The sequence below is a fragment of the Aspergillus vadensis genome, assembly GCF_003184925.1.
Source record: "Aspergillus vadensis CBS 113365 unplaced genomic scaffold BO88scaffold_18, whole genome shotgun sequence".
In the NCBI taxonomy this organism is placed as follows: domain Eukaryota; kingdom Fungi; phylum Ascomycota; class Eurotiomycetes; order Eurotiales; family Aspergillaceae; genus Aspergillus; species Aspergillus vadensis.
In genome coordinates, this window is record NW_020292056.1 from 452,997 (window position 1) to 475,817 (window position 22,821).

General features: G+C 47.7%; 8 protein-coding genes across 8 annotated transcripts; 4 read left to right on the top strand and 4 right to left on the bottom strand.

Moving 5' to 3' along the window:
• Nucleotides 1-2,620: 2,620 nt before the first annotated feature.
• On the top strand, nt 2,621-4,053 carry BO88DRAFT_489451 (uncharacterized protein; the record flags this gene model as incomplete). Its single annotated transcript, XM_025712704.1, has 6 exons — nt 2,621-2,713; nt 2,783-2,910; nt 3,247-3,377; nt 3,532-3,596; nt 3,649-3,805; nt 3,922-4,053. 6 exons carry the CDS (start codon nt 2,621-2,623, stop codon nt 3,933-3,935), a joined length of 588 nt encoding a protein of 195 aa, XP_025560927.1. The 3' UTR covers nt 3,936-4,053.
• Nucleotides 3,635-4,622, top strand: BO88DRAFT_84145 (uncharacterized protein). The gene has a single exon (XM_025713184.1). It carries the CDS (start codon nt 3,958-3,960, stop codon nt 4,396-4,398), a length of 441 nt encoding a protein of 146 aa, XP_025560928.1. The 5' UTR covers nt 3,635-3,957; the 3' UTR covers nt 4,399-4,622.
• Nucleotides 4,623-7,400: 2,778 nt separating this feature from the next.
• BO88DRAFT_344930 (uncharacterized protein) lies at nt 7,401-8,048 on the top strand (the record flags this gene model as incomplete). The annotated part of the gene is made up of 3 exons (XM_025703276.1): nt 7,401-7,630; nt 7,687-7,852; nt 7,920-8,048. Coding segments are annotated over 3 exons (525 nt in total), but the record flags the coding sequence as incomplete, so codon positions are not given.
• Nucleotides 8,049-9,410: 1,362 nt separating this feature from the next.
• BO88DRAFT_406364 (uncharacterized protein) lies at nt 9,411-10,249 on the bottom strand. Its single transcript, XM_025707133.1, has 2 exons — nt 9,763-10,249; nt 9,411-9,708 (listed from the first exon to the last, which is right to left on the bottom strand). Exons 1-2 carry the CDS (start codon nt 9,910-9,912, stop codon nt 9,688-9,690), a joined length of 171 nt encoding a protein of 56 aa, XP_025560930.1. The 5' UTR covers nt 9,913-10,249; the 3' UTR covers nt 9,411-9,687.
• Nucleotides 10,250-12,363: 2,114 nt separating this feature from the next.
• Nucleotides 12,364-12,633, bottom strand: BO88DRAFT_406365 (uncharacterized protein). The gene has a single exon (XM_025707134.1). The coding sequence runs from the start codon at nt 12,607-12,609 to the stop codon at nt 12,418-12,420; it is 192 nt and encodes a 63-aa protein (XP_025560931.1). The 5' UTR covers nt 12,610-12,633; the 3' UTR covers nt 12,364-12,417.
• Nucleotides 12,634-17,591: 4,958 nt separating this feature from the next.
• On the bottom strand, nt 17,592-17,969 carry BO88DRAFT_344908 (DUF3716 domain-containing protein; the record flags this gene model as incomplete). Its single annotated transcript, XM_025703271.1, has 1 exon — nt 17,592-17,969. A coding segment is annotated over one exon (378 nt), but the record flags the coding sequence as incomplete, so codon positions are not given.
• Nucleotides 17,970-18,599: 630 nt separating this feature from the next.
• Nucleotides 18,600-20,092, bottom strand: BO88DRAFT_344940 (uncharacterized protein; the record flags this gene model as incomplete). Its single annotated transcript, XM_025703278.1, is given in 5 exon segments — nt 18,600-18,808; nt 18,938-19,112; nt 19,158-19,275; nt 19,291-19,626; nt 19,689-20,092. Coding segments are annotated over 5 exon segments (1,242 nt in total), but the record flags the coding sequence as incomplete, so codon positions are not given.
• Nucleotides 20,093-21,387: 1,295 nt separating this feature from the next.
• BO88DRAFT_455594 (uncharacterized protein) lies at nt 21,388-22,450 on the top strand (the record flags this gene model as incomplete). The annotated part of the gene is made up of 2 exons (XM_025710877.1): nt 21,388-21,737; nt 21,763-22,450. 2 exons carry the CDS (start codon nt 21,388-21,390, stop codon nt 22,448-22,450), a joined length of 1,038 nt encoding a protein of 345 aa, XP_025560934.1.
• Nucleotides 22,451-22,821: the final 371 nt, after the last annotated feature.

Here is a 22,821-nt window from a genome sequence, read left to right on the forward strand (position 1 = left end):
GTATTCTTGCATCTGGCTCTGTAAAGTATACTAGAGAAGCGGAAGTACTTGCATTCCTCAGTTAGATTGACAGAGTATGAACCATCATACTAGAATATCTACTGAAACACGCGCAGAGAAGTTGCTAGTCAGCAGGATTTATTTATACCAGCTTTCTAGTGATATCTTAAAAATATCTGAGGCTCACGCCAGCATATCCATGGAGGAATACTAATGGAGTATATCTGATATAAACTGCTCTTCAGATATTGCTATTCTAAAAGACAGTGGTATTAAATATAGCTTATTTATTATATACCCTGCAGACATTACTGCTCGTGGGGAAAGATATAAGATTATTAATAATAGGAACAGCACTCTCCTATCTGAAATTGGTATAAATGCAGGCTGGGAACTTCCGCTTAGCGTAATTATACTTCTGAACTTATATATGCCTGCAGATAACTTGACAGGGAACCTTACAGTAAATGCATGGTATTTAATGCCGTGGGCTATGGAGCCATACTTGTAGAAGATATTACCTGTATTTTTCTGGGGTTAGACCTGGTTTTAAGCTGATAATCTAACTAGATCTAAGACTGACAGTTCTTTATATCTGTTTATTCCTGTATTGCAGGCGGCAGGGTGGCCCCTTAGAGGTGAGACTGAACAATCTCAGTATCTGAGCAGAAGTAGTATCATGCCCTTCTAAGGAGATCACTTATAAAAGCTGTATCCTCTGGGTCCCTCTTTTGATATACCGGATCCTATTCCCTTGTCTGATGCACTCGGGCTCTCTTATATCCTAGAAATTGCGCCACCGAGTGTCCCAAGATTTCCTCGCTTGCAGCATGTTGAGGAAGGCAGCTTTGCGCTCCCGGCTGAGTCTCCAATGCTATCGCCTCCCTGGGATCCATTGGCGCCTGTTTCCGCAGTACTGCCTATGACAGACTTCCACCGCCGCAGCTTGCATTAATAACCATTTGCGCCTATCCCTGTTCAGAACATCGAGTCAACAGTAACCCCCATGATTACAGACTATGGTGGATTACCAGGGGACTGAAGTCATCCCGTTCAATAATATCGGTGCCAACGGACAGGAGTCATCGTGTCATGTCACGGTGCCAGAAGGCCAGGTTAAGTATTGTTACTCGACCTCGGTGTGTGGCTTCAATCCTCACAAGAAACGGGAACTGTTTGCGTAGTAGGAACGCGGAAATTTGCATGTCTATATAATGAATCATGATATAATGTTGTTCATGATAGGTTTGTGCTTTTTTACGAATGGTTCCCAAGGTCACATTTTACTATGTATTACTGTGATATGTTTATGAACGAATAGAACAGCAGTGAATGAGTCGCGGATGTTTACTTCATACTTAGTTGCCACAAATTAAAAATCATCCCATCGCACAGGACAGGTTTAATGGGGGTAGATGCTCCGAATACTGTATTCCTACCCATGGAAACATTCTGTGTGATCAGCCGGCTAGAGTCTTGTCTTTGAACTCTTGTTACAGTAGATTGTCTATCCCTGGACACATATGCGCACGGACTTCGAGGAGAATTTAGTTTATTTTGCTTTAGCTGATTTGCATTCCATATATGTGCTCCGCAGTGGAGTGTCTGGAGAATTCCGTACAAGGGTCTGTAGAATTACTGGCTTGCTCCCATAGCTGATTCGAGTTCAAGCGGTGTTTCTGTACTGTAGAGCAGCATACATAGGAGTTGAACACAATTCTATTTTCAGATAACTCAACCTTTGTCAGTATGATGTAGAGCTAGGGTAAGATGAAAAAGTGATTTCTTATAATCCACTATGGTAAAAAGGACGTCAAAAAGAGACCCCTTTGGACAGAGGCAGAAGCTAGCTAAATACTCATTTAATGCTCCTATATATTTATTTTTGATGTACCTCGTACTTTTGATGCCTGTGCATCGGATTGAAAGGGCTAATAGAACCCTGCGTTTTTCAGATTTTGATCTTGTGGTTACACGGGCAAATACGCGGGTATCTGCCATATACTTAACCGTCTCCCCATCTCCAACTACAACAGGAGGGCCGCAGAGGTCAACCATCAAAAATGAAAGTATATAGTATCTAGCTATACCCGTGGCCCAAGGCCGACGCCGTGAAAATATTTATAAGCTAATATCTCCCATCTCCCATCTGCCAGATCCAACTTCTATTTCCCCAGAGACAATGCCTCCAGCCCTCTCAGACTTGTATGAACAGGCCACCCAAATCTAATATATTGACTAGTACAGGATATGGATTGCTGTCTTGCTGGGTGTCTGGCTTCTCGTGTGGTTAGCATACCAGCTTGGTCAGTGGATTATCTAACGCCACATCGCGGCCTCCCTTAGGCGGTGCATCAGCCATGAGTTGCCGTGGCTTGCCCAGATCATTGACATATCCACCGCATTCAAGGCTATTTCAGTTGGGATACTCCTGGGCGTTAATACTGTTCTCCTACATGTGTCCGTCTATGGCTGGGCCGACGTCCAGTAACATGTGGCGAAGCTCGCTGTTCTGAATCTATTGCCGCTCAGTACGGGCCTGACCTTTAGTCTTCTATTCCATCAGCTCGGAATCAGCTGCTCTGCTGTTGCGTGGTCGCATTGCTGGTTTGGATAGGTGATGGCCGTCTATTTCCTGCTTCATGGAGCTATTGCCATTGCCAGAGCGGATAATCGGATTGCCTTGCTGAGGCATGACTGGGTGTCCTTACTGGTCAGTCACCACGCCGCCCCTCGATGATGATGACTGTAATATAAGAGTGATACTACTAACCAGGGCTAGGCAGCTGCTGCCGTCTATATTATGATTCCCGTGATATTGCATACGGTCGTCCGCCGGTACTGTCAGGTGGTCCTGAAAAGCTACTATCTTCTGGCGGTCATGGTAATGGTGGCCCTGGTGTATTATATGTAGGACCAAGGGTCAGATTCCCGCTGGTAAGTGGTTGGTGCTGGGGTTCTATGGATCGTGTTGAGTGTAGTGGCCGTCTCTCATGCAGTTTTTGTTTAATAATGCTGGAGTGCTGGACGGCCCACTATAACTATATGTCCCTTTCATGAGCTGCTTTGTATGGACATTACAGTGTCTCTTTATTGGTATATCCAGCCGGGGCAGTATATATACTTCTGGTTATCTTATGCAGGATTTTGCTCGTGCTTCCAACTCCAGTCCTTCTATGTTGCTTACTGGGATGATACGCCCGGACCGCGTATCCTGTATGTTCTGACCTGATCATGAGTCTTCAGTCTCAGTACACGACTCTATCTCTGTGAATGGTTATACCAGCGTCGACAGCCTGCACTGTTGCTGGGGCTATACGGCCGATCGATCGACTTTTCTCTGTTTGGGACGATCGTGTTCATTGTAGAGGACATTGGTATGTTGTGAGTGCTTCCCTATATCCGCATGCTCGTCCGGGGGAGCGAGCAGCGGCGGGTTATGGTATGCAAGATTGAGTGGCAGATGCAAGATTTGGTATGGCTGTCTCTTCATGCCCTGTCCGAATTCGCAGAGATCCTAATGAATCCTAGACCACCAATGCTGGCTGGGCGATTGGATGCAGGACCTTCTGGACCACGACTGCGGTGAATTTAAGGTATGTGATAAATCCTCTGCGACTATTAATAATGCTGTCCTGACTCTGGTAGATTCTTGAGTTTCGTCTGTATTATCTTACAAAGGGGACATCCGTTAACCCCGGTGACGCGTTCGGAGAGCGAACCAAACTGTTTCAAGGGCCACTGATGGCCAGAGAAATCATCCAAGGTTACCTGAGCAAGCGCCGTGGGAAGCTAGCTGTTGGTGGTAGGTTTAGTTCCCGCCCGATCGATTCACCCATCAACCTACAACCAATGTGAGAGGGGGGATTATGGCAGGCCGTGTCGGACATGCACCCCAAGACTAATGATTGTCTACCATAGTGTGCGCCCGCTAGTCGATTCACCAACAAGTCCGGGATGCAGTTCAGCCACAGACGGGGGCAGGCATCAAACTTTTCGACTTCAACCTCGAACCGTGTCACACCTGGGAGGCCCCTTGCCGCGACAACGATACCACCACTAATCTTGCGCACTGTGATTATCAAAAGTGGGTTGCCTCCTGCATTAGTGAAGGTAATTCTCAAATGCAGTGAGTCCCAACATGCCTGTAAGACGAGACACTTGTCTTTGCGCGCAACCGATCCCATGTGTGGCAGAGGCATCCATCGGTACGTCTCAGCTTCTCTTTCCGGCCCGATGGCTGGACGTTCAACTTGGACAATCACGGGTCTTGTGATCTCTCGTCCGTCTGTTGGTTGGGAGTTCAATCCGTTGTGGAGTTCAGCCACGCTGCTTCATAAGCAATTTTCAACGGGCACATCCGGTGCGCCGCCGCAACAGATGCCCCGGGCTGGATAACCCCACGGGGTCCTACGAATGCTGACCATGGCAGGTCGAACAGCGACGACTGCCACAGCACTTACATAGTAACTGCTTGACACTGCTTTGTTCTGGTACGCTGTTGCGTGTAACGTTGAACGAGCAATCGTCGCGTGCGGTGAGTAGCTCTGGAGCAGGCGATGGCGCATGCACAAAGAACATCCGACCGGAGCTCTGTCGGGTCGTCGTCTGCGCGTGCCCGACTGGGTTTGAATTACCAACCAAACTGCCATTCGGCCAGTTCATATTGTCGCAATGAGCAGAAACGCCCATTAGTTGACGGCGCGATCCGGGACCGAAGATGTCACCCTCAAAGAGCAGCACCCTCTCATTTTTCCAAGGTCCATTGCTTGGGGACTGTGCCTTTATTTGAAGGTATCGAGCAGGACCAGAAGCTTGAAGTCGTTTTTGGCGTATGTGGTGTGTCGACTGGCGTCGCCAGGGTTATCATCGGCAGGTGACCGACCTGGGATTTTGCCCATGATGGATAGTTGGAGATGACCACGGCATAAATTCTGCTCAAGGTCAATCCTTAGCCGGTCTTTCATGGATGGATGGATGGATGGATGGATGGATGGATGGATGGTTTCATTTACCCTGACCCCTCGCTAAGGCGATATGCAGGCTACTACCACTATATGTATCTCTTTAATAAACATTGGTCCTGTACCACTTCTTAAACGAACTTAGAGCCTCGTCGGGGCCTATTGTGGCCCTTGCGCCGTTGATGTTAGTTAGCTGCCCTTATGGCACGCGGCTTCGAAATCGCTGGGATGCTTCCGCAAAGTCCAAGACGGCCTCGACTGTCTTAGTGCGCGAAGCGTTGCTGACTCTACTTCCACCCTCCTGACAAGATCCGCCCAGCAGGACTGACATGTTATTGAGCGCATCACCGACCTTTTCCCGGAGCTCTCGACGTAAGTCTCTGAGCAGCGGGCAATCTAGAAGGACGTGTATTATACTTTCCCGTTCACCGCAGAGGCACCGGTCATCATCGCGGACGCCGAACAACTTTCCGTACGTGGACAGCCAGCAATGTCCCGACCGTATCTGGGTCAGAAGGTATGCTCGATTTCTTGGCAGAGCTCCGTAGAGTCGTCTGGTGTATTTTGCTGGCAGTGTGTTGTCGATTTTCCGGAGATGGCCGCCGTCCCTGGACTCCTTCCATTCTTTCTCCCATTGAGTAAGGATTCCTTGCCTGATGTATGCTCTTTCACGCGAGAGCAGGGGAGAAAACGGGTGTGTCTTGCCAGGTATGGCTGCTTCTTTGGCCAGCCGATCGGCTGTGTCGTTACCGAGGATCTCGCTGTGTCCGGGAACCCACTGCAATCGAATTGTAACCCCGTGTGTTCTCGTATTCTTGGCTGCTTGAAGGATCGCATAGATAATTTGTTGGCCTGATTTACTGCCGGGTTTCTGAATAGCCAGCAGTGCTGACATGCTGTCGCTGAGAATAGTGACTGTTCTCGCTCCTTTCTGGCCGGCTCTCCGCTGTTGCAGCACGACTCTATTGATAAGATTGATCGCATAAAGGATACCGATTAGTTCGGCGGCATGCACCGACCATTGGTCCATGCGTCCGACCTGTATCTGTAGGCTTCCAGTCGTTACCGGTTCATCATCGAGGACTGCAGCTGCGGCACCCAGGTGGCCTTGGCGCCCCGAGGCGTCGGAGTACACCACAAGGTCCGACTCGGACCGTGCTGCCTCCGCCTGCTCCATCGCTATTTCTCTATTGGTCGCAATGTCGATTTTAGAAAAGGCTTCAGTCCGCCACGGTGGTTGTGGGGCTGGATCAATCATTTCCAGGTCGTCGAGCCTTTCTAGGTTCATGGTTTTCAGAGCCTCCGCGAGCGGGAACCGGGCGTGTGATCCGACATTATCTCGTCGTCTCCGGGCCCGAAGCAGGACTTCCCGGATTGGATGCTTCCGTGCCGGTCTTTCATAATCTTCATTTTACCCAGCTGCTTGCCCGAGGGGATCGGCAGGATTTGACCCACGTTCCACCATTCCTGGCCTGCAGTCATAAGCCAGCGTTAAAATACACCAGCAAAAACGTCCAAACTCCCTTCGGAGGCGGACTATGTCACCGCGACAGTTAGGGACGCTATAAAGCACAAGTCGGCTACGGAAAATTCTCCTATCTATCTGATTTTCGTTATCAATAAGTGTACTGCCATATTGAAGAATGAATAGCTGACAATGTCTTTTTTAAATCGAGTGTCGTTACTATTCCCCCAATGGGGAACGTGACACAGTAGTGTACGGTCGTTGGTCATCGATGTCTGCCACATGGGTCTGATGGTGGTACAGCACCGCAAAGCCTGCCACAGCACTAGAGACTTTTGCTCTCTAAGCTTGTCTCACTGCGTTCCTTTGTCAGGTAATTCAACACGCTGTAGTCGGGCTTTGGGATATAAAGTGTTTTCGTTCATGTCTTGCCTGGATATCGCGTGAGACCCATCTCGAAACACCCTGACGAGGGGCGATTGTGGTCGCATCGTAGGATTGGTTGCCCCGCCAGGACTGATAACCCAACCCAACCCGGCGTTTTGGCGCAGTCTGAACTGGCACGGTGGCAAGTTGGCAATGTAATGACGTAATATCTATGTAGATTCTTGCCGGATCCGACGGAGCGAGCGGAACCCACACTTGCCGTGACTCAGACGCAGTGTCGTAACTCAACCTGAACATGGAACATGCTTAAGAGAAAATGTTGACTGCCATCGATAGGATCAAGGTCGCGAACCTCCTCAACCCGGCTTCACCTCATGTTTGCCAAATTGAACACCAGAATAGTTTGTTAGCACGTAATTCTCCTTCTGAAAGCGAACAGAATGAAACGCGAAAGGGATGCTCAGCTTCCGTTCCGAGCGTTGTGAGTTTATCCAACCATCTCTGTGTGCTCTTGCAATGAGGGTCGTCACTACGAGTTACTTATTTTGCATTAGCAGATATCAGTAAATCATGGGAACCGCTGCCTCGATCATGTCTTGGCCCTGAGGGTTGCTGAGCTCATCAATGACTACCGGTCTTTACTGATCAATACTATGAACCATGTTAGGGGCATGCCGCTACGCGATGTAAATTGTTTTGTTTATACGGTGTCTATAAAGGGTTATACAGCTGCCCAACGCTTATTGTCAGCCAGTTTTGACCTAGACGCGACGTCAAATTCCTGCAGCTTTGATTGCATAGCACAGCTAAAACGGTAAAATACATGACACGCGACTCTTACGGTGCCGGCTAAGCCTATATTTGGTCCAGCAGGGTTGTACTAGATGCGAGCGCCCGTCGCCACCAAGCACACAAGGTCTATCTCAGCATAGCCGCCGCTAAACGCTGGTTGCTCAACCGTAACTACGTGCTAAGCCATCCCGAGGCTAGGGATCTTGATAAACGGCTACAAGACGTGGATGTGTTGTTTTACGAAGTATGTTGCTTTCTTCTCGGCCTCTTGAGAAACCTCAGCTACGCTTGCTAAGTCACGTTATATCAAGGAGATTAATAATGTTTCCGACCATCTGGTGGCATCTGACTTGCGTGCTGCCGACATAAGGAGTGGATACTGCGTCGACGAGGATCCTCCTCTAGAAGTAATCACAAGTTGGATCCGGTCGCATTATTAAGACATGCAAGGGCTTATTCATAGAACATGACACATTCTATCTCGTTGACGTGGGGTTGTTCCGTAGTCGCCTGATTTGCGGTCGGATAGATGATCATGAACTCAAACTGAGCATCTTACGTTCTCGATCCAATCTAGAAATTTTGGGCTGGAATTCTTTCCCCTGCTTTGTCTTCTACCGGGCGCGCAAAAATGACGGATATCAGCGCTATGGTTTCTGAATCTATCAAACACTGTAATGGACAATGATTGGTTCGAATCTTCACAATCATACCAGAGAAGATTGCTGTTCATAATATCCGTAGCTTAATCTGACGTGTTGAACAGTGAAAAGAAGGTTCAGCCGAGATGAGTATAAGAGCGTACTTGTTGCCGATGATAAGCGGCTCTATTCTAAGGGCATGCTGGCATGTTTGGCCGATTATGATTCCGTGGGTACACCCAAAAAGCAATATGGCTAGTCACATTCGAATTGTGATACTACGGACCAAGAGTGCCAAGTGATCGAAAGGCCAGAGGGGGGACATATGTAAAATCGGGCTTTTGGCCCTTTCAATAGAGTTTCGGAGGTTAATTATTGCCTCCATAGGAAACGCGCGCATCAGTCTAGTTGATATGACCGAGGTTGACATTTGACGATGGTTTCCGAGCACGGGAGCTTCCAACGAGAGCTTTTCCTCAAAAGCCCGGCCATCTAGCTAAGCTAACCTAAATTCAGTACTGTAGCAGGTCAAGTCAGAGAAGCAGGGTCGTTTATGACTGGCTCACGTCTTGTGGTCTGAAAGCATCGATCATCAGCAGGGTCAACGAACTGTTGCCCATCCGCGTGCCGATCGTCGTTGGATGCGATGTTTGTACCAAATCGACCGAATGAGTTCTTCAGCGTTGGGTGACTCACAGGAACTCAATCAATCATGAGGCCCTTTACACCATGGAACACCCAATCTGAGTTCGACCCAGGTGGATCTGCTCGATGCCCTTTCGACAACCCTTTTCTTCTATGAGCCATTCTAACCCCCCAGGCTTCTCGTCCCAACACATCTTCAAAACTCGATGCCGTAGAGTCCGTCCTTTCACCAATGCATGCACATATCTATAGTTGAGCTGCTATGCCAGACCCACGTCCGACGCCGTGGTTTGAACGTTCCGCTATCTAGGGGTACGCTGAAGTGGCATTCTTCAGCCGCCCAGGCAGGCTATAAAAAGAGGCCATTTGACTCTGCACAACTACTTTCTCGGTCTAATGCAGAACGTGTAGTGTCATGGGTGCCACGTGGGTTCAGGTACGTTAGGCTTGCTAGTCTTGAATTTGAGCTCTACACTCATCCGCTCTAGCATCTAAGACCAAAGCCGCAGAGACCCTCTTACTTCTGGGCATCCGTTCGACCCAATTCACGTGTTTCGTTCTTGTGGTGAAAGCGTCCTGTGGTATTGTGACCCCCTGTACCCTGTGCTGGTCCAGAACGGGCTCCTCTTCGGAATCAGTCTGTCTGGTTCTCTACCTTCTCCAGGACGACCGATGTATCGACCAGTCGTTGTTGTCTCACTTAGACAGTGTTGTGCTCGCCGAGCTTTACATTGTCACGGGCCTTGTCAATCTACTGAATTGGCTACTAGTACCTTTAGGCCTCCCTCCCCGGTCACTTGCTCAAAAAGGTGTGCTTTCTAGTCAGTTGCCACATCGCATGACGAGGCTGGAATATGAGCCAACTTACTTGCACTAATCTATCCAAGCATCGCGCGGAGGTGCTTTTGGCCAGCGCCGATTTAAGGCTTCGGATCTCCTGGCTCCAAGTAAAATTGGAGCCATCTTTCTGCATGATCTTGTCGAGAATCGACCGTAGAGCATTGAATGTAGAAGTCATTGCGTCGGCCCGGGAAGGGTCGACTTGGCGACGGTTCTCGATACCCGCTATACCTCAATCGATATCAGTGTCGTGCGGTCTGTCGCTAGGACGGACATATGAATCTTTATTTCATCCTCCTCGGTGAACAAGATATCTCGAGGTGTGAGGCTGGCCAGCTCCCTGGAGCTCTGCACTCTTTACATGCCTTGCTGGTGCGTGGCCTAGAAGTGGCTTCACATATCGGTAATCTCGGGATGGCGACCTTGGAGGCAGATGAAGTACACGGGGAAGCAGACTGTGATCCCGGATTTGAGGCCATTTTCATCAGGGAATGCTGTCCGCACCTCAGGCCGTCGTCAACTGCGATTGAGGCCGTGGCTGCGCAACGATTGCCCATTGCCGTTCGCTATATATCATCACCAACCAGTGAGCTGCTGACAAATTGAGAATGCTTTTCCATATAACTATTGTGCGTGCACTACAACAGAATGACATCATCCCGTTTCAGACCAGGATCGGTGCGTGGGTCGTCACGTATACGTCTCTGCGAGAAACAGAACGCTCCCGGGCGTAGGAAGGTAGCTTTTGTCCCGCCCAGCTGCAGCTCGACGAAAGAGCTCTTGCAGTATTATTTATGGTTTCTTCACCAATGAAATGAAAGGAGTAAAGCCAATGTGCTGTGATTGGGTAGCAATTTATCCGGCGATAGAGCGAGGTTGAGAGCGGTCCAGGCCCGGAATGATACGGTATTATCGTGGACGTCGCTATGGTTTGTTGGTCCCTAGCCCAGCTCGACTCGGCCGTTTGCGGACTGGCGCGTTTCGCATCGGATCTGCTGGACAGGTCAGGTTAGCAGTCGTCGAAAATAAAGAAAAGGAAAAGCAATGGGAGGTACCTGGGCTTGCCGATACCCCTAATCATAGTCCGTGCACTGTCCGCTTTTAGCTTTGTATACTTTCTCTCCGTGGAACTGCCATCGTGTCCCATACGGTGTTTTCGTCACTCCGTGTGTAAGTCACACCCTTCGAGTCGCCATGGCACACCGACCGAGCAAATCTCAGTTAGAATTTGGCAAAAGCGAAAATACGAAGCGGGCCACGCTCCGTACTTGACGGGTTGCTTTCTCTTTCCTATTTTAGCTGCAATTTGTACCTCCACAGATTATCTTTACAAGCAAGATGCAGCAGGAAAAGTGGTTTAAAGCTATTCCCAATGACTGGCGGATCAGTGTTAGCGATAACAGATAGATGAATAATAAACTCGCGTTTGACTGGCTTCAATACTTTGATGCGTATACAGCTTCAGAAACAACAAGCCAGTATCACCTCCTTCTTCTTGATAGCCATGGAGGTCATTCAACTCCTGGAATTTTTCCAATATTACAAAGAAGAATTGATTATTCCTCTATACATGCCTCCTCACTCTTTCATGAACTTCAACCGCTTGATGTGGCTTGTTTTACACCGCTAAAAACCCTGTATAGCCATCAAATCAAGGATGCTGCTGATCAAGACTTCCACCATATACAGAAAGAAGACTTTCTATATCATTCCACAAAGAATTTATTCAAAAGCCTTAATACAGCAAATATGAAGCAAGACTTTACTGCAACAGAGCTTTCTCCATACACCCTCAAAGAGTGCTTCAAGATCTCAATACTTCAAAGAATCAAGCACCTCCACCACCTTCAACATCATCATCTGTTAAATCTATGTATCTCAGCAAAACACCCTTAACTCTTTATCAACTGAATCATCAGAAATCAGAGATTGAAACACTACAGAAAGCTGGAATATCATCACTTATTACTGAACAAGCACTCGAGAAGGTATATAAAAGTACAGAAATAGCAATGCAGAATACTGTACTGCTTCAACAGGAATTAAATCAGCTTCGCGCAGTGGATCAGTATAAAAAGAACAAGACGAAGGCTTCAAAACACATTCTACAAGAAAAAAGCACGTTAGATGGCTCTACTGCACGTCATATCTTTCATAAGTAGATGTTAAAGCTATACAGACAACAAAAAGCATTCAACATCGGCCACCACACTGCAGTAATTGCAACAAAGAAGGCCATAATCACCTTAAATATCCAGATAAAGTCAACACCTAGTTTCTTTGTATATAATTCATTTACCTAATGTTGAATTACTTCACTTTTTATTGATCGTTGCATCTTGGTAGGCAGAGCAGCGGCTTGTTTGAAGTGTTGAGGATCGCCGCGCCGGCTCGTTGTCGCGCCGCTTCGTTGTCCGATTACGTTGGAGAAAGAATCGCTTGAAAAATGGATTATATGACTATATTACTGTGGTGCACCACCAAGGCACACTCAAGTCCGTGAAGTGGTCAATCTATTGTTTCAAAAATGCGATCAAGATACAGCTATCCCTATTGAAGGAAAATGGTTAGGGTTCCGAAAGGAATAAAGGACTGCGAATATATGAATCTTTATTCGCGCGGCCGGTATCGGTGGCGTAGTGGTAAGCGCTCCGAGGCAACCTCCAAGAAGATGCGGGATTGGTCACCTTGCTTTTTGGAGGTGGTGGGTTCGATTCGCATCGCCGGTACCACGTTTACCACAACAATGGAATTCGTTCCCACAATAGTACCCAAGCCTCCCCCTTATAGCAAGGTGGAGAGGAAGAGAAACAATCACAGGCCCCGGCGAGGCGTCAAATTCGTCAGGAAACAAATGTTTTACAGCAAAAGACATGTATTTAAAGAGATAGCTATATAGAGGATACCTGCATATCGCCTAGGTGAGGGGTCAGCGTATGAATCATCATCATCATCATCATCTCATCATCCTGAGAGATCGTGTTTTACAGAAATGGGAAGGGAACCTGGCCTGGGATCCTCGGTGATGGCTGGTGGGCCTGAGGCGGTACCATAGTGATTCGGATCGGCGGATATTGTTAGGTCTGTCATCAAGAGCCGGGGCGCAGGCGGAGTGGATCGATTGTGAATGTAGTTACGAACGGTTGAGATATGCAGAAAATATGCTGTTTCAATATAGGGAAGGGTGCACGGGGCGCCAGTCAAAATATGCATTTATACTATCTAGACGACACTCTGGGTGCAGCGCACGGCCATTAATGTGTTTTCATTAACGAACGGCGCGGGGAGTCAAATGACTTCAAGACGCATGGCTGAAGACGCGCGATAAAATTGATCATCTAAGCTTTTCCATCGACTGCGCGTCACCACACGGAAGGGAGAATTGTGGCCGAGGACGGTAAATGGAAGGGACCCGCCAAGATAGGTTTTTTCGGGAGAAACGTGAATAACTCTGGCATGCGGGTGACACGTTGACGAAGCACCCACTCTCCACTGGCTCATCAGGGAGTCGCACCTACCAGAAGCGGCCGTTAGCTGATCGCAACCATGAAACAACCAAATTTACTTTGAGTGTGCACTTCAAGTTTGGTGCCCGCGCTTACAGCACTAAGAGTCTTCCCACCGTACCTCTTATTCTGCTTAACTCTACAGCTTCGTCTCGGATCTGCGGATTAAGATGCGCTGCTTGAAGGCTCGTTTCTCCCGAGTACAAGCCTCGCTGCTCCCTCAGCTCGGGTCTGGCCACTCGTGGCAAGCCACGACATCACCGCTGGGAATGCGGTTGAAGAACAAAGGAGTCGGTATTAGGCGAGAAATTCTTTATTGTATGAAGAGAATGTGGTCTGTGAGCATAGCACACATTACGGTGTTAGAATTGCAGTCATAAAACTCCTGTCCGTGAAGGAATTCAAATGACCGACGTTGCTGAATGATGGCATGGTAGATGTTAGGGTTGCTTCTAGCGAAGCGGGTGGGGCGGACTTTGAACTACGTCACCATTTTTCTTGTCGGTTGAAGTACCCATGGGTATCCTATAATCCCGTGGGTATTCCTTTATCATTTCAGACACGGAATGACACCCATTACAGTTAATTTACGTGTGAGGCCGGTAGCGCTTGGCGATCCGAATGCCGCAATTTTTCCTCTAGCGCCTCCCTGTCTTCGCCTGGATTCGAGTCTCTCTACAGGTCATTCAGTGGCCGACGAATAACAGAACGGAATAAGTTAAATTTATTACCTCCGATCCTGTTAGCGATGTTCAGCAATAGATACGGTTGATATTCCGGATGCCAACAATTCGCCGGCTATTCTTATACTGATCGGAAAATCACCCTTGCAGAAAGAATTTCCAGAAGCTAGATAATGATCTTATCCAGAGATTCTGAAAGACCTTCTCAGATATTTTTTTCCCAGTTGTCTGCTGTAATGCCACGCGCTTCAGTCAGACGCCCACTGGACCCATCAGTCTGACTAGATAAAAATGTCTTTCTGCAGATGATAAACTGCCGCTACTTGTTGTCCGTTTCCCATTCTTTTTCATCAGAGATTATAGCCTGAAAATTCTGATTTGGGCGACAGCTAATATGAGATCACTGCGCCAGGCGGAAAATAGATAGTGATAGGAAGTTTAGTGATTCTACGCCCCGCGCCACAGAAGACATGCGGTTTGCAGTGCCCTATACCGATCTGAACGCTGTCCCTTATATAATCCCGCTACAACCACATAACGTTAGATGCTCGCCGCCTAATTCAGGTAGACTGGGTGCCGTGTACCATAGTCAAGCGGGAGATTTGCATATATCTATCATGAGTCTGAGCATGATTACTCTGCTCTTTCTTTTGTAGCAAACTTCTGCAGCTCCTGTTAATACTGAAACTGCAGTCCTAGATCTTGATTACTTTGACCAGTAATATATTCCTCCACACTTCTATTGTCTTCAGCTGTTTGCTCAGCAGCCAACCTTGGCGCCCAGTGCTTTTGTTCAGAGTGATGTAGATTATGATAATATAGGTAAACCTGTTGAAGAACCCTCTTTAGTTAATATAGATATACAGGGTAACACGCCTTCTCATAATATTGTATTATCAATTCAAGACAATCAAGTGAGTAATTTAAAGCTAGGTGAAATATAAGCTCTGAAAATTTATTTTATTATGTCTGTTTAATAGTGGTTAACTGCTCTGAATACTGTAGTCTTTGTTATCATGTCACTTTGCACACACCTACAGCAATGTTCAATGATCAAGCCCAGATCCCAGTTACCTACCTTAATAAAGGCCAGGTGTACTTGGTGTCCGTGATTGATTCTATACCACCGCCCATGACTATGCAATTGATTAAATATCGTACCTACATCCGTGTGTCGTTCTAAGAAGAAGAGTAGAGGGCAAAGCTAGCTGCTTATTAGTAATTATGGAAAGAAGGTCAGGGAGCTAATGAAGAGTATTAACTAAGCAGCAAGCTCCAAGCAGTGGAATATATCAATTCTATATAGAGTAGTATGGAAGATATAAAGAACTGGCAGATTCAGCTCAAGAGCTCAGTATTTGATGGATTTTATATTATATAAACTCTCAATTTGTTAATCCAGGCTTCAGAATATTTGATACCTGTCCGGTTTAACTTCCTGTTTACAGATTTTAGTCGCTCCAAGGGTGTTAAGGGTGTTACAGTCAGATTATGTGCAAAGACAGAGGTGCTATTCCCGGATGATGCGGGCTTAATATTAGACAGGAAAGCAGAGGTGAGCTATTATAAGATCAAGCTTTTCTGTGATTATGGGGCTGAGCAAAAGTTCTCTAATAATATTGTTCATGTCAAGAAAACTATCGAAAAGCTTCGATGACAGATTGCCCAAGCTGAGATGGATACTAGTAAATATAGTAAGTGTAAGCATGGTAATAGCTCAGTGGAGTGCAAGGATGTAGATCCCCGCCCAGCTAAAATTACTAAGTATACACGGACATGGTCCGCGGGCTCGCAGGGTAACTTTAGTAAAATATTTTTAAAAAATAATCTCCATGAAAAGCTTGCCTTAATATAAAATATATTTATCTTACTGCGGCCGGTAAGCGTTCTAGGGTTGCAGGATGAAGAGTAAGATAACCTGGAGTTATATTCTGTTATATTGTCCGAGTCACTTGATTTCGCTGAACAAGAGGATAATAGCAGGCTCTGTTCTAGTATTGATTATATACTTCTGCATGCTGTTTTATCTACTAGTAGTAGTATCTCCATGAGCTTGCTATGTCTTCTGACTAATTTATATTTAAATATCTTTTATAGCTCAGGGTACCATGGCTCATTGATTATTATCTAAGAAGATTTACTGCCATGCTCTGCAGCCCTGAATGGCAAGGTCATGCTAAAGCATCCTGTCAAAGTACCAAAAGTTATTTCAGTCACTAGTAGCGCCAAAATGGGATATATAGAGGCGGTAGATATTAATCCAACCTATTGTCCACCGGCAGAACAACTAATAGTTTTAAGTAAGTTATTGATTTGGTAATACTAAAGACAGGTGAACTGATGTCATCCTAGTTACTTGTTTCTATGTATGATTTCCTTGTAATGATCGGCTTTCGGATAGCTATTACCGGGCCGTCTATCTGACTGAGCAGACAGTTCGTGATCTGATGGAGAAGATTTCTATAAAACAGTGTATTAATTCCCAGTGTATAGTGCGAGTTCTCCAGGTCAAGCAAAATTGCTTTAAACTAATGGCTGATAATAATGTGCGCGAGCTTCCTGACGGCCAGGACATGATTGTTGAAATGTCCGAGGTATTGTTATTCAAGAAGACCGCAGTTACTAGACTAGATAATCTCAGTCCAGCCCTTGAAGTTAAATTAAGCTACTAATCTTGCCCGCCTATGTATTTACAGCGCTCTTTGTTTTCTTTTGCCATCCATAAGTATTCAATCTTGACTGAGCCTCGCTTCGTCCTGAAACAGAAGATTATATTTCCTTTCTCAGTCGGCTTTCAATCTATTGGGCGCCTGGTGCGTGGCATGAGCTACGCTTGGTCGCATACATTGCTCAAGCGGCATGCCTTACATTGGGGATTTGCTTGCGTCAATCGGGAGGGGGCCTTTCCTTTTTGATGGGAGTAATACGGAGTCCTCGAGAAATAATAACCTGTCTCCATATGTATACTTGATTGCTTTTTCACATCCCTTCATATATCAAATCTTCGAGAATATTCTAAATGTTATCTCGTCGGCAATGTCGTCTGCGTTATATGGGGTTACACGGCCCCAACAATGTTCTTCGTTGGCTCTTTACTTTCAAGATCTAAGCGCTACACCTTTCCGCAAGCGCTCAGCATCTACGCAGCAGAGATTACCCTTAACTTGTTCTGTGCGCTGTGTTGGGTTTTGCGTGCATACCCGCTTTTAAATTGGACCCGATAAAATTTGAGGGGTTGATGCTGCTATTCGTGTTACAAAACCTATACGATGCCGAAAGCAACGGTTTCGGCAACTGTTTTACGGCGGTCAATAGCGGCCATCGGGCAAATGCGTTTTTGGTGTCTACTGCCGGCAGGTTGAGTATGAAGTTTGATTGGATTGTGTAGCTTATCTAACGTACCTATGTAAATGAAGCTGTACGTACATCATTGGATGACTTGCTTAGCTTCGCCATCTAGATGGGTACTAGTCCTGAGCACCACGAAGAGGTGCAAGTCTTGCCCAGGGTGTTGTACACAGGTATCCCGCACAACTGGGATGTAGTAGAACAGTTAAAATAAACGTACCTAATCAAGTCCAACGACATCCAGGTCGATCAACGGCACCCACTGCACGTCCAACCTCTCCGGACGTGCAGGGGTTGCCGGGACGAGCACGACTTCATCATCATCCTCTTCCTCCTCCTCCTCCTCCTCTTCCCAACCCAGGATGATTGGGTTTGTACGAGAGGCCCGCGGTGCGGGCAAACCCCCTGCCGATGATAGGCATAGGAAGCTGACTCTCCCGTAAGGCACCCCATGCTGAGTCTCGTACGGAGCAACTGTTACCAGCATCAGGCCATTTGCAATTGGCGCATGCTCTGTCGAATGCGCCTGGTAAATGGCGACATTTTGGGAAGACGCCCCCCGTACCAGCGCGGCATCTAGTACATGGGGCTGGCGGACGACTTCCCTGAGACTGTATCAGCAGGACATTGATATAGCTCGGCCGATGCGTACGAATCTGATAAGCATGGATCCGGCCGCGAGGGAACTCAACAGATTGCGGCCCTGATCGGGCACCTCCAAAGCTATACGCGTATGCACAAACGGGCGTGGTCGACCTAGATCCCCTGCAGGGATCGTAAGGTTGCTGCCGACCGGGAGCCCCTCGTACAACGACTTCCAGTAGCGGGCGAGATCGGGAGGGGCGGCGACGGGCGGACGGTGACGGCCAGCCAGGTTGGGAAGAGGAGGAGGAGCGCCAACGTGACTGCCCCCAGGGCCGAGGTTGGTGTTGGTGGTGGTGGTGGTGGTGTTGTTGTTGTTGTTATTGCTGTACGGACACATTTTGGAGTCGGTTTTGTCCTGTACGACACTCGAATAGTATACGTAGGTAGGAAATCCAGCTCAGCTATCTGATCTTGGTCCTCTAGCACGTACGAAGCCATGGTAGTTGGTGGTGGTGGTGGTGGTGGACGTGTTTGTGGAAGGCAGAGGTGGAAGATAGAAATTACTTAGTAGAATTAAACTAACACTAGGGAAGAGTCATTCTTGTACAAGAGATGCCTTGTATAAAGGATGTTGATTATTCTGTACGAGGAAGAGCAGGTTCTCAAGACTCCAAAGCAGCGGTGAAGCAGGAAGAATAGCAAACAAGGAGTATACAAGCATCCCGTACGGGTATCCTGGATAGCTACTCTGATCCCTGTGGCTCAAGCCAATCAAAAGCTCCAGTTGGCGCCTCGGATAGTGTCAATTCTGGCTTAGCGTAGGATCTCATATGTACTATCAACCGTTCCCGCAAGCCAAGGTAGATCGTACGAAAAGGGGTCGCTGCTTCGTCCGGACGTACTGCTGGTGGCTTTTCAGGGTCAAAGCCCACCTGACGCCATCTCAAAGCCTCTGTAGGTAGATACTCATCCATATCCCAGCCTTGCACGCCGTCCCTCAACTGTTGAAGAGACTCCTCATGTACGAGAAGACCATGGTTGATTGTGTTCTCTGGATGATAGTAATTCATGTACGGCCGACCAAAGACAACGTATGGCCTCTGTGGTTGCTTCCGGATGATGTGTTGGTTCCAGGTACCTACGTACGATGAGACCTGTGTCCGAAGCATAGGCATATAAACAGCGTACAGAGCATTTTGATCTGGTATCATATCTCTAGAGGAGTCTCCTACTTCCATCAAGGCTTTGAAGTAGCTCTACACTAGTCACTATCAAGGTCCAAAGAATAGGTCCGTATGTACATGATATCGAAAAAGTGATGATTTACTTAGCTGTGCCCACCGAGCCTCGATTCTCTGATTTGCTGTACTAGAACCAAAGATACAACACTCTGTTGCTTCAATCTCTGGCTCGTACGCTCTTCAGAGTTAGCACTGGGCTTTAGCAGGTAAAGATGTCTCTGATCCATGGTCGGAACGAATTTTATTGCAGATAATCTTCCGTTCATGTACAGCAACAATATATTGTCCTACAACACTGACTGACGTACGAGTATCAATGCCAATATAGACCCAGATGATATAGCGAGTATACGCGTCAATGGCTGCATGGATTCGGATACCGTACGGCTCTAGCTTCATATAACCATCCACGGACCAGAAATGATCTGGACCTGGGTTCATGTACGAGCCACGACTTCGCTGCATGTCATTCTTCCGTTGTTGTATAGCCTCAGGTGCAGCCGTACGGTAGATATTATGTTGCCGGTATCTGGAGATAGAAAGACTTTAGTTAGCTAGATATCCACGTACGACTACCCTCTCTGTACAGACCTTGGAATAATGAGAAGTTCACCACGCATATGAGCAAACAAAAGCTCTCGTCCGTAGCCTTGGATAGTCCCTTCATTATATGCTTCAAGTAGGTGATTTGTAGCTATATCATCCTGGAGTTGACGCTCACTAGATTCATCTGTTCGTCGGACGAGGCCTTGCTCCGTACGGATCCGTCGAAGTGCCCGTGCAGAGACTGTGTAGCCTTCATACCGAACAGTACGTAAAATCTCTGCATCTGAGAGGCATCGCTCAAAGAACAACTCCTTAATACGGCCGTGTAGAGAAGAATCAGTGGTAGCTGTACTGTCGCGCTTGCTAATCCCACCACTCAAGCGGGTCTTGATTGTACGCTCACCTACTCGTACATGATATTGTGCTTCAATGATGGAAGCAATATGACTCTCAAAATCTCACGGTGGCTGAACCTTATGGCAGGGATGGGACCAGACATATATATGTGCTATCCCGCCCTTTTGAAAGATAGGTTCTGAAGTAACCAACGTTCAATCAATCTATTCTCACTTCAACAGGTTATGAGCCCGGGTTTGCTCAGCTTAGTTGGTGAATATTTCCTACTGCTAAGTTTCCTCATCGAGTGATAAGTTCACCTGTTGACTTAACTGGTATGGCTCAGTTGATTCTTCATGGAAGTTGACAACCTCTAACGATAAAGAGGGGGGAAAGCTTGTGTGGAATGGTCTCACGAGCCTGACAAAATCATCACATCGCTGCAGATATTCGTCAGACCCATCATAGTCCTCAACAAGTCCTCGCAAGAGACAACACATCATCACACCGCCAAACATGATCGACGGACCAATCAAAGCCTACAACACCCATAGGCGACGACGTCTCACCACACCGCTACAGAAATATCACATTGGCAAAGAGACATGAAACCACCTGCCCCGTTCAGCATGCCGAGATACCCTTATCCCCCTTTCATACCCTGATCTTCGAAAAGGGAAAATCTGCCATTCTAGCTTATGACAAAAAGACCTAGATCTTACATGGGGCACAGCTGGACTGGGGAAGAGCTCAACTTGATGTGCTATCTTCGAAGCATCCGTCATTGGCGCTTTACACAAATCCAAAGGGCTAAGTTTCAATTACTTTCACGACACGCAGTCGGAGGAGCGTATAGAACACTATCCCCGAAAGAGCATGCCGGGCACTTGCTGCTGCGTCTGCTATTGCCAGGTCCCGGCATACCACTAGACACAAGTCTCCTCACCAAGCTCAAGCTGCAGTCTCCAATCCACAACAGGGACCGAGTCCCCTTCACTCAACGAATATCCAGATCGGACATGCACCATTAACCTCAAGTGATAACAACTCAACCCGGTACAGTCTCCGGGCAAACAGAACCACAACCTTCCCGGGAGCGGAAGCCACGATATACGGTTGATCGTGTCCGCTTCCCTCACTTCTTCGAGTCGTACGGCCGTTATCTCAAAGCGTCCGAGTTACCAGATAGTGAATACGTCCCTCCATCACATACACCTACGCCAAGCTCGTCGGACCGCAGCCTATCCGTCATCTCGAGTTTCCCCGGCGCTGCGTCAAGCCTAGAGCTCTTTGGATTAGAAGCGCGCTCACTCAACTCATCAGACTGTAATTCCTCGGTCATTCCCGACTTGCCTAACGGCGGATCCAGCTCAGAGTTCTTCAGCCCAGAGGAGCATCTATCTACACCATGACTGACACTGCAAAATTTGTGCAGTTTGGACTTAGCGCATTCTACAACAATATCCCAATCCATGACAATGCCGGTGACTGGTTCAAATGGAACCAGAAGGTCAACCAGTTCATTCGAATGTCTCCTGTTGCCGACGATGAGGTGGTGCCGCCAATAGAGGAGGACGAGGCACGACAGTGGACCCATCGCCAAAAGTTTTACTCGGCAATGATAACAGCGAAATTGACACACAACGCCGCGCAGAGGATCAACGCCTTCGAGATCTCACAAGTCCAGTTGCTCATCCAGGCCGTTAAAGACCATTTCAAACCGGAAGGCACTGGCACATACGTGAATCTCCAGCGGCGGTACATGTCCCTCACAAGAGAAAAGTGTGGGAGCATTGGGCGCCGAGATCCGGAAGATTCATGCTGAAAAGCTTCTCCTTGACCCCGACTGTGCTACATCCGAAATTGAGCGAACATTCTTCTTCATGCACGCACTTGGTCCCGAGTACGAGAGCTTCCGTGACCATATTTTTCGACAAATGGACCTTGTTAATGAAAGGGACGCTAACGGTACCATTACGAAAGCGGCGCCCACGTTCGACTATATCGAGAACAAGGCTATTGAGGAAGAACATCGGAAGGGGCAGTTGGGCAAACAACCCATTGACGGGCAAACGCTTCCTGCCCTCGCTCTCATCCGCGGGCCCGGTAACAAGAAACCCATACCGTCACTGGACGGGACGACATGTCGAATCGAGATCGATAACGTCCCGTACTGCCCCTTCTGTCGGAAACCATATCACGTGGACTCTGAATGCTTCCGCAAGAATCCAAAACGGAAGGATCAGACAAAAGAGGGAAGGAGTCACAAGGAAAGACCAAGCAGTTCGCATACGGGCGCCCGCAAGCCGTTGAAGAGACGGCCCTCCACTGATGATGAAGCTGACGATGCGGTTGGCCCAAAGGACCGATACTACCGTAACATGGCAGTTCAAAGCTGTAACGGAAAACGAGCCCACATGCGAGACGGACGGCGGCCCCGCTGCAGGCCGGTGAGTCCGTCTTGTCCGTAAAAGATGCGAACCTGAAACCCTCAAGCAGCCCCAAAGGCTGACTAGCCTAGTGTCAATTTCAGCTAGTGTCAAATTCGGTCCCACGAAGTCAGGTCCAGTGACATCGAGCCACAGTAATGGTCCACTCTGGACTGCTCCCGAAGTCGTCTACCATCGCCTTGGTGCAATTTTACAATATTCTCTTCCCCGAGAACCGCATCACACATCCGCTACTTGGAGCCACCGCTGTATCCACATTCTATCCCTCCTACACCCCGGTCTGCATAAGTGGGCCTGCTGAATGGGCACCTGGACGGTCGTTGTTGCAACCGACATGGCCTATCTCATCGCCATCAGAACATGTCTCAATTGCTTCTCTAATGATGATGATG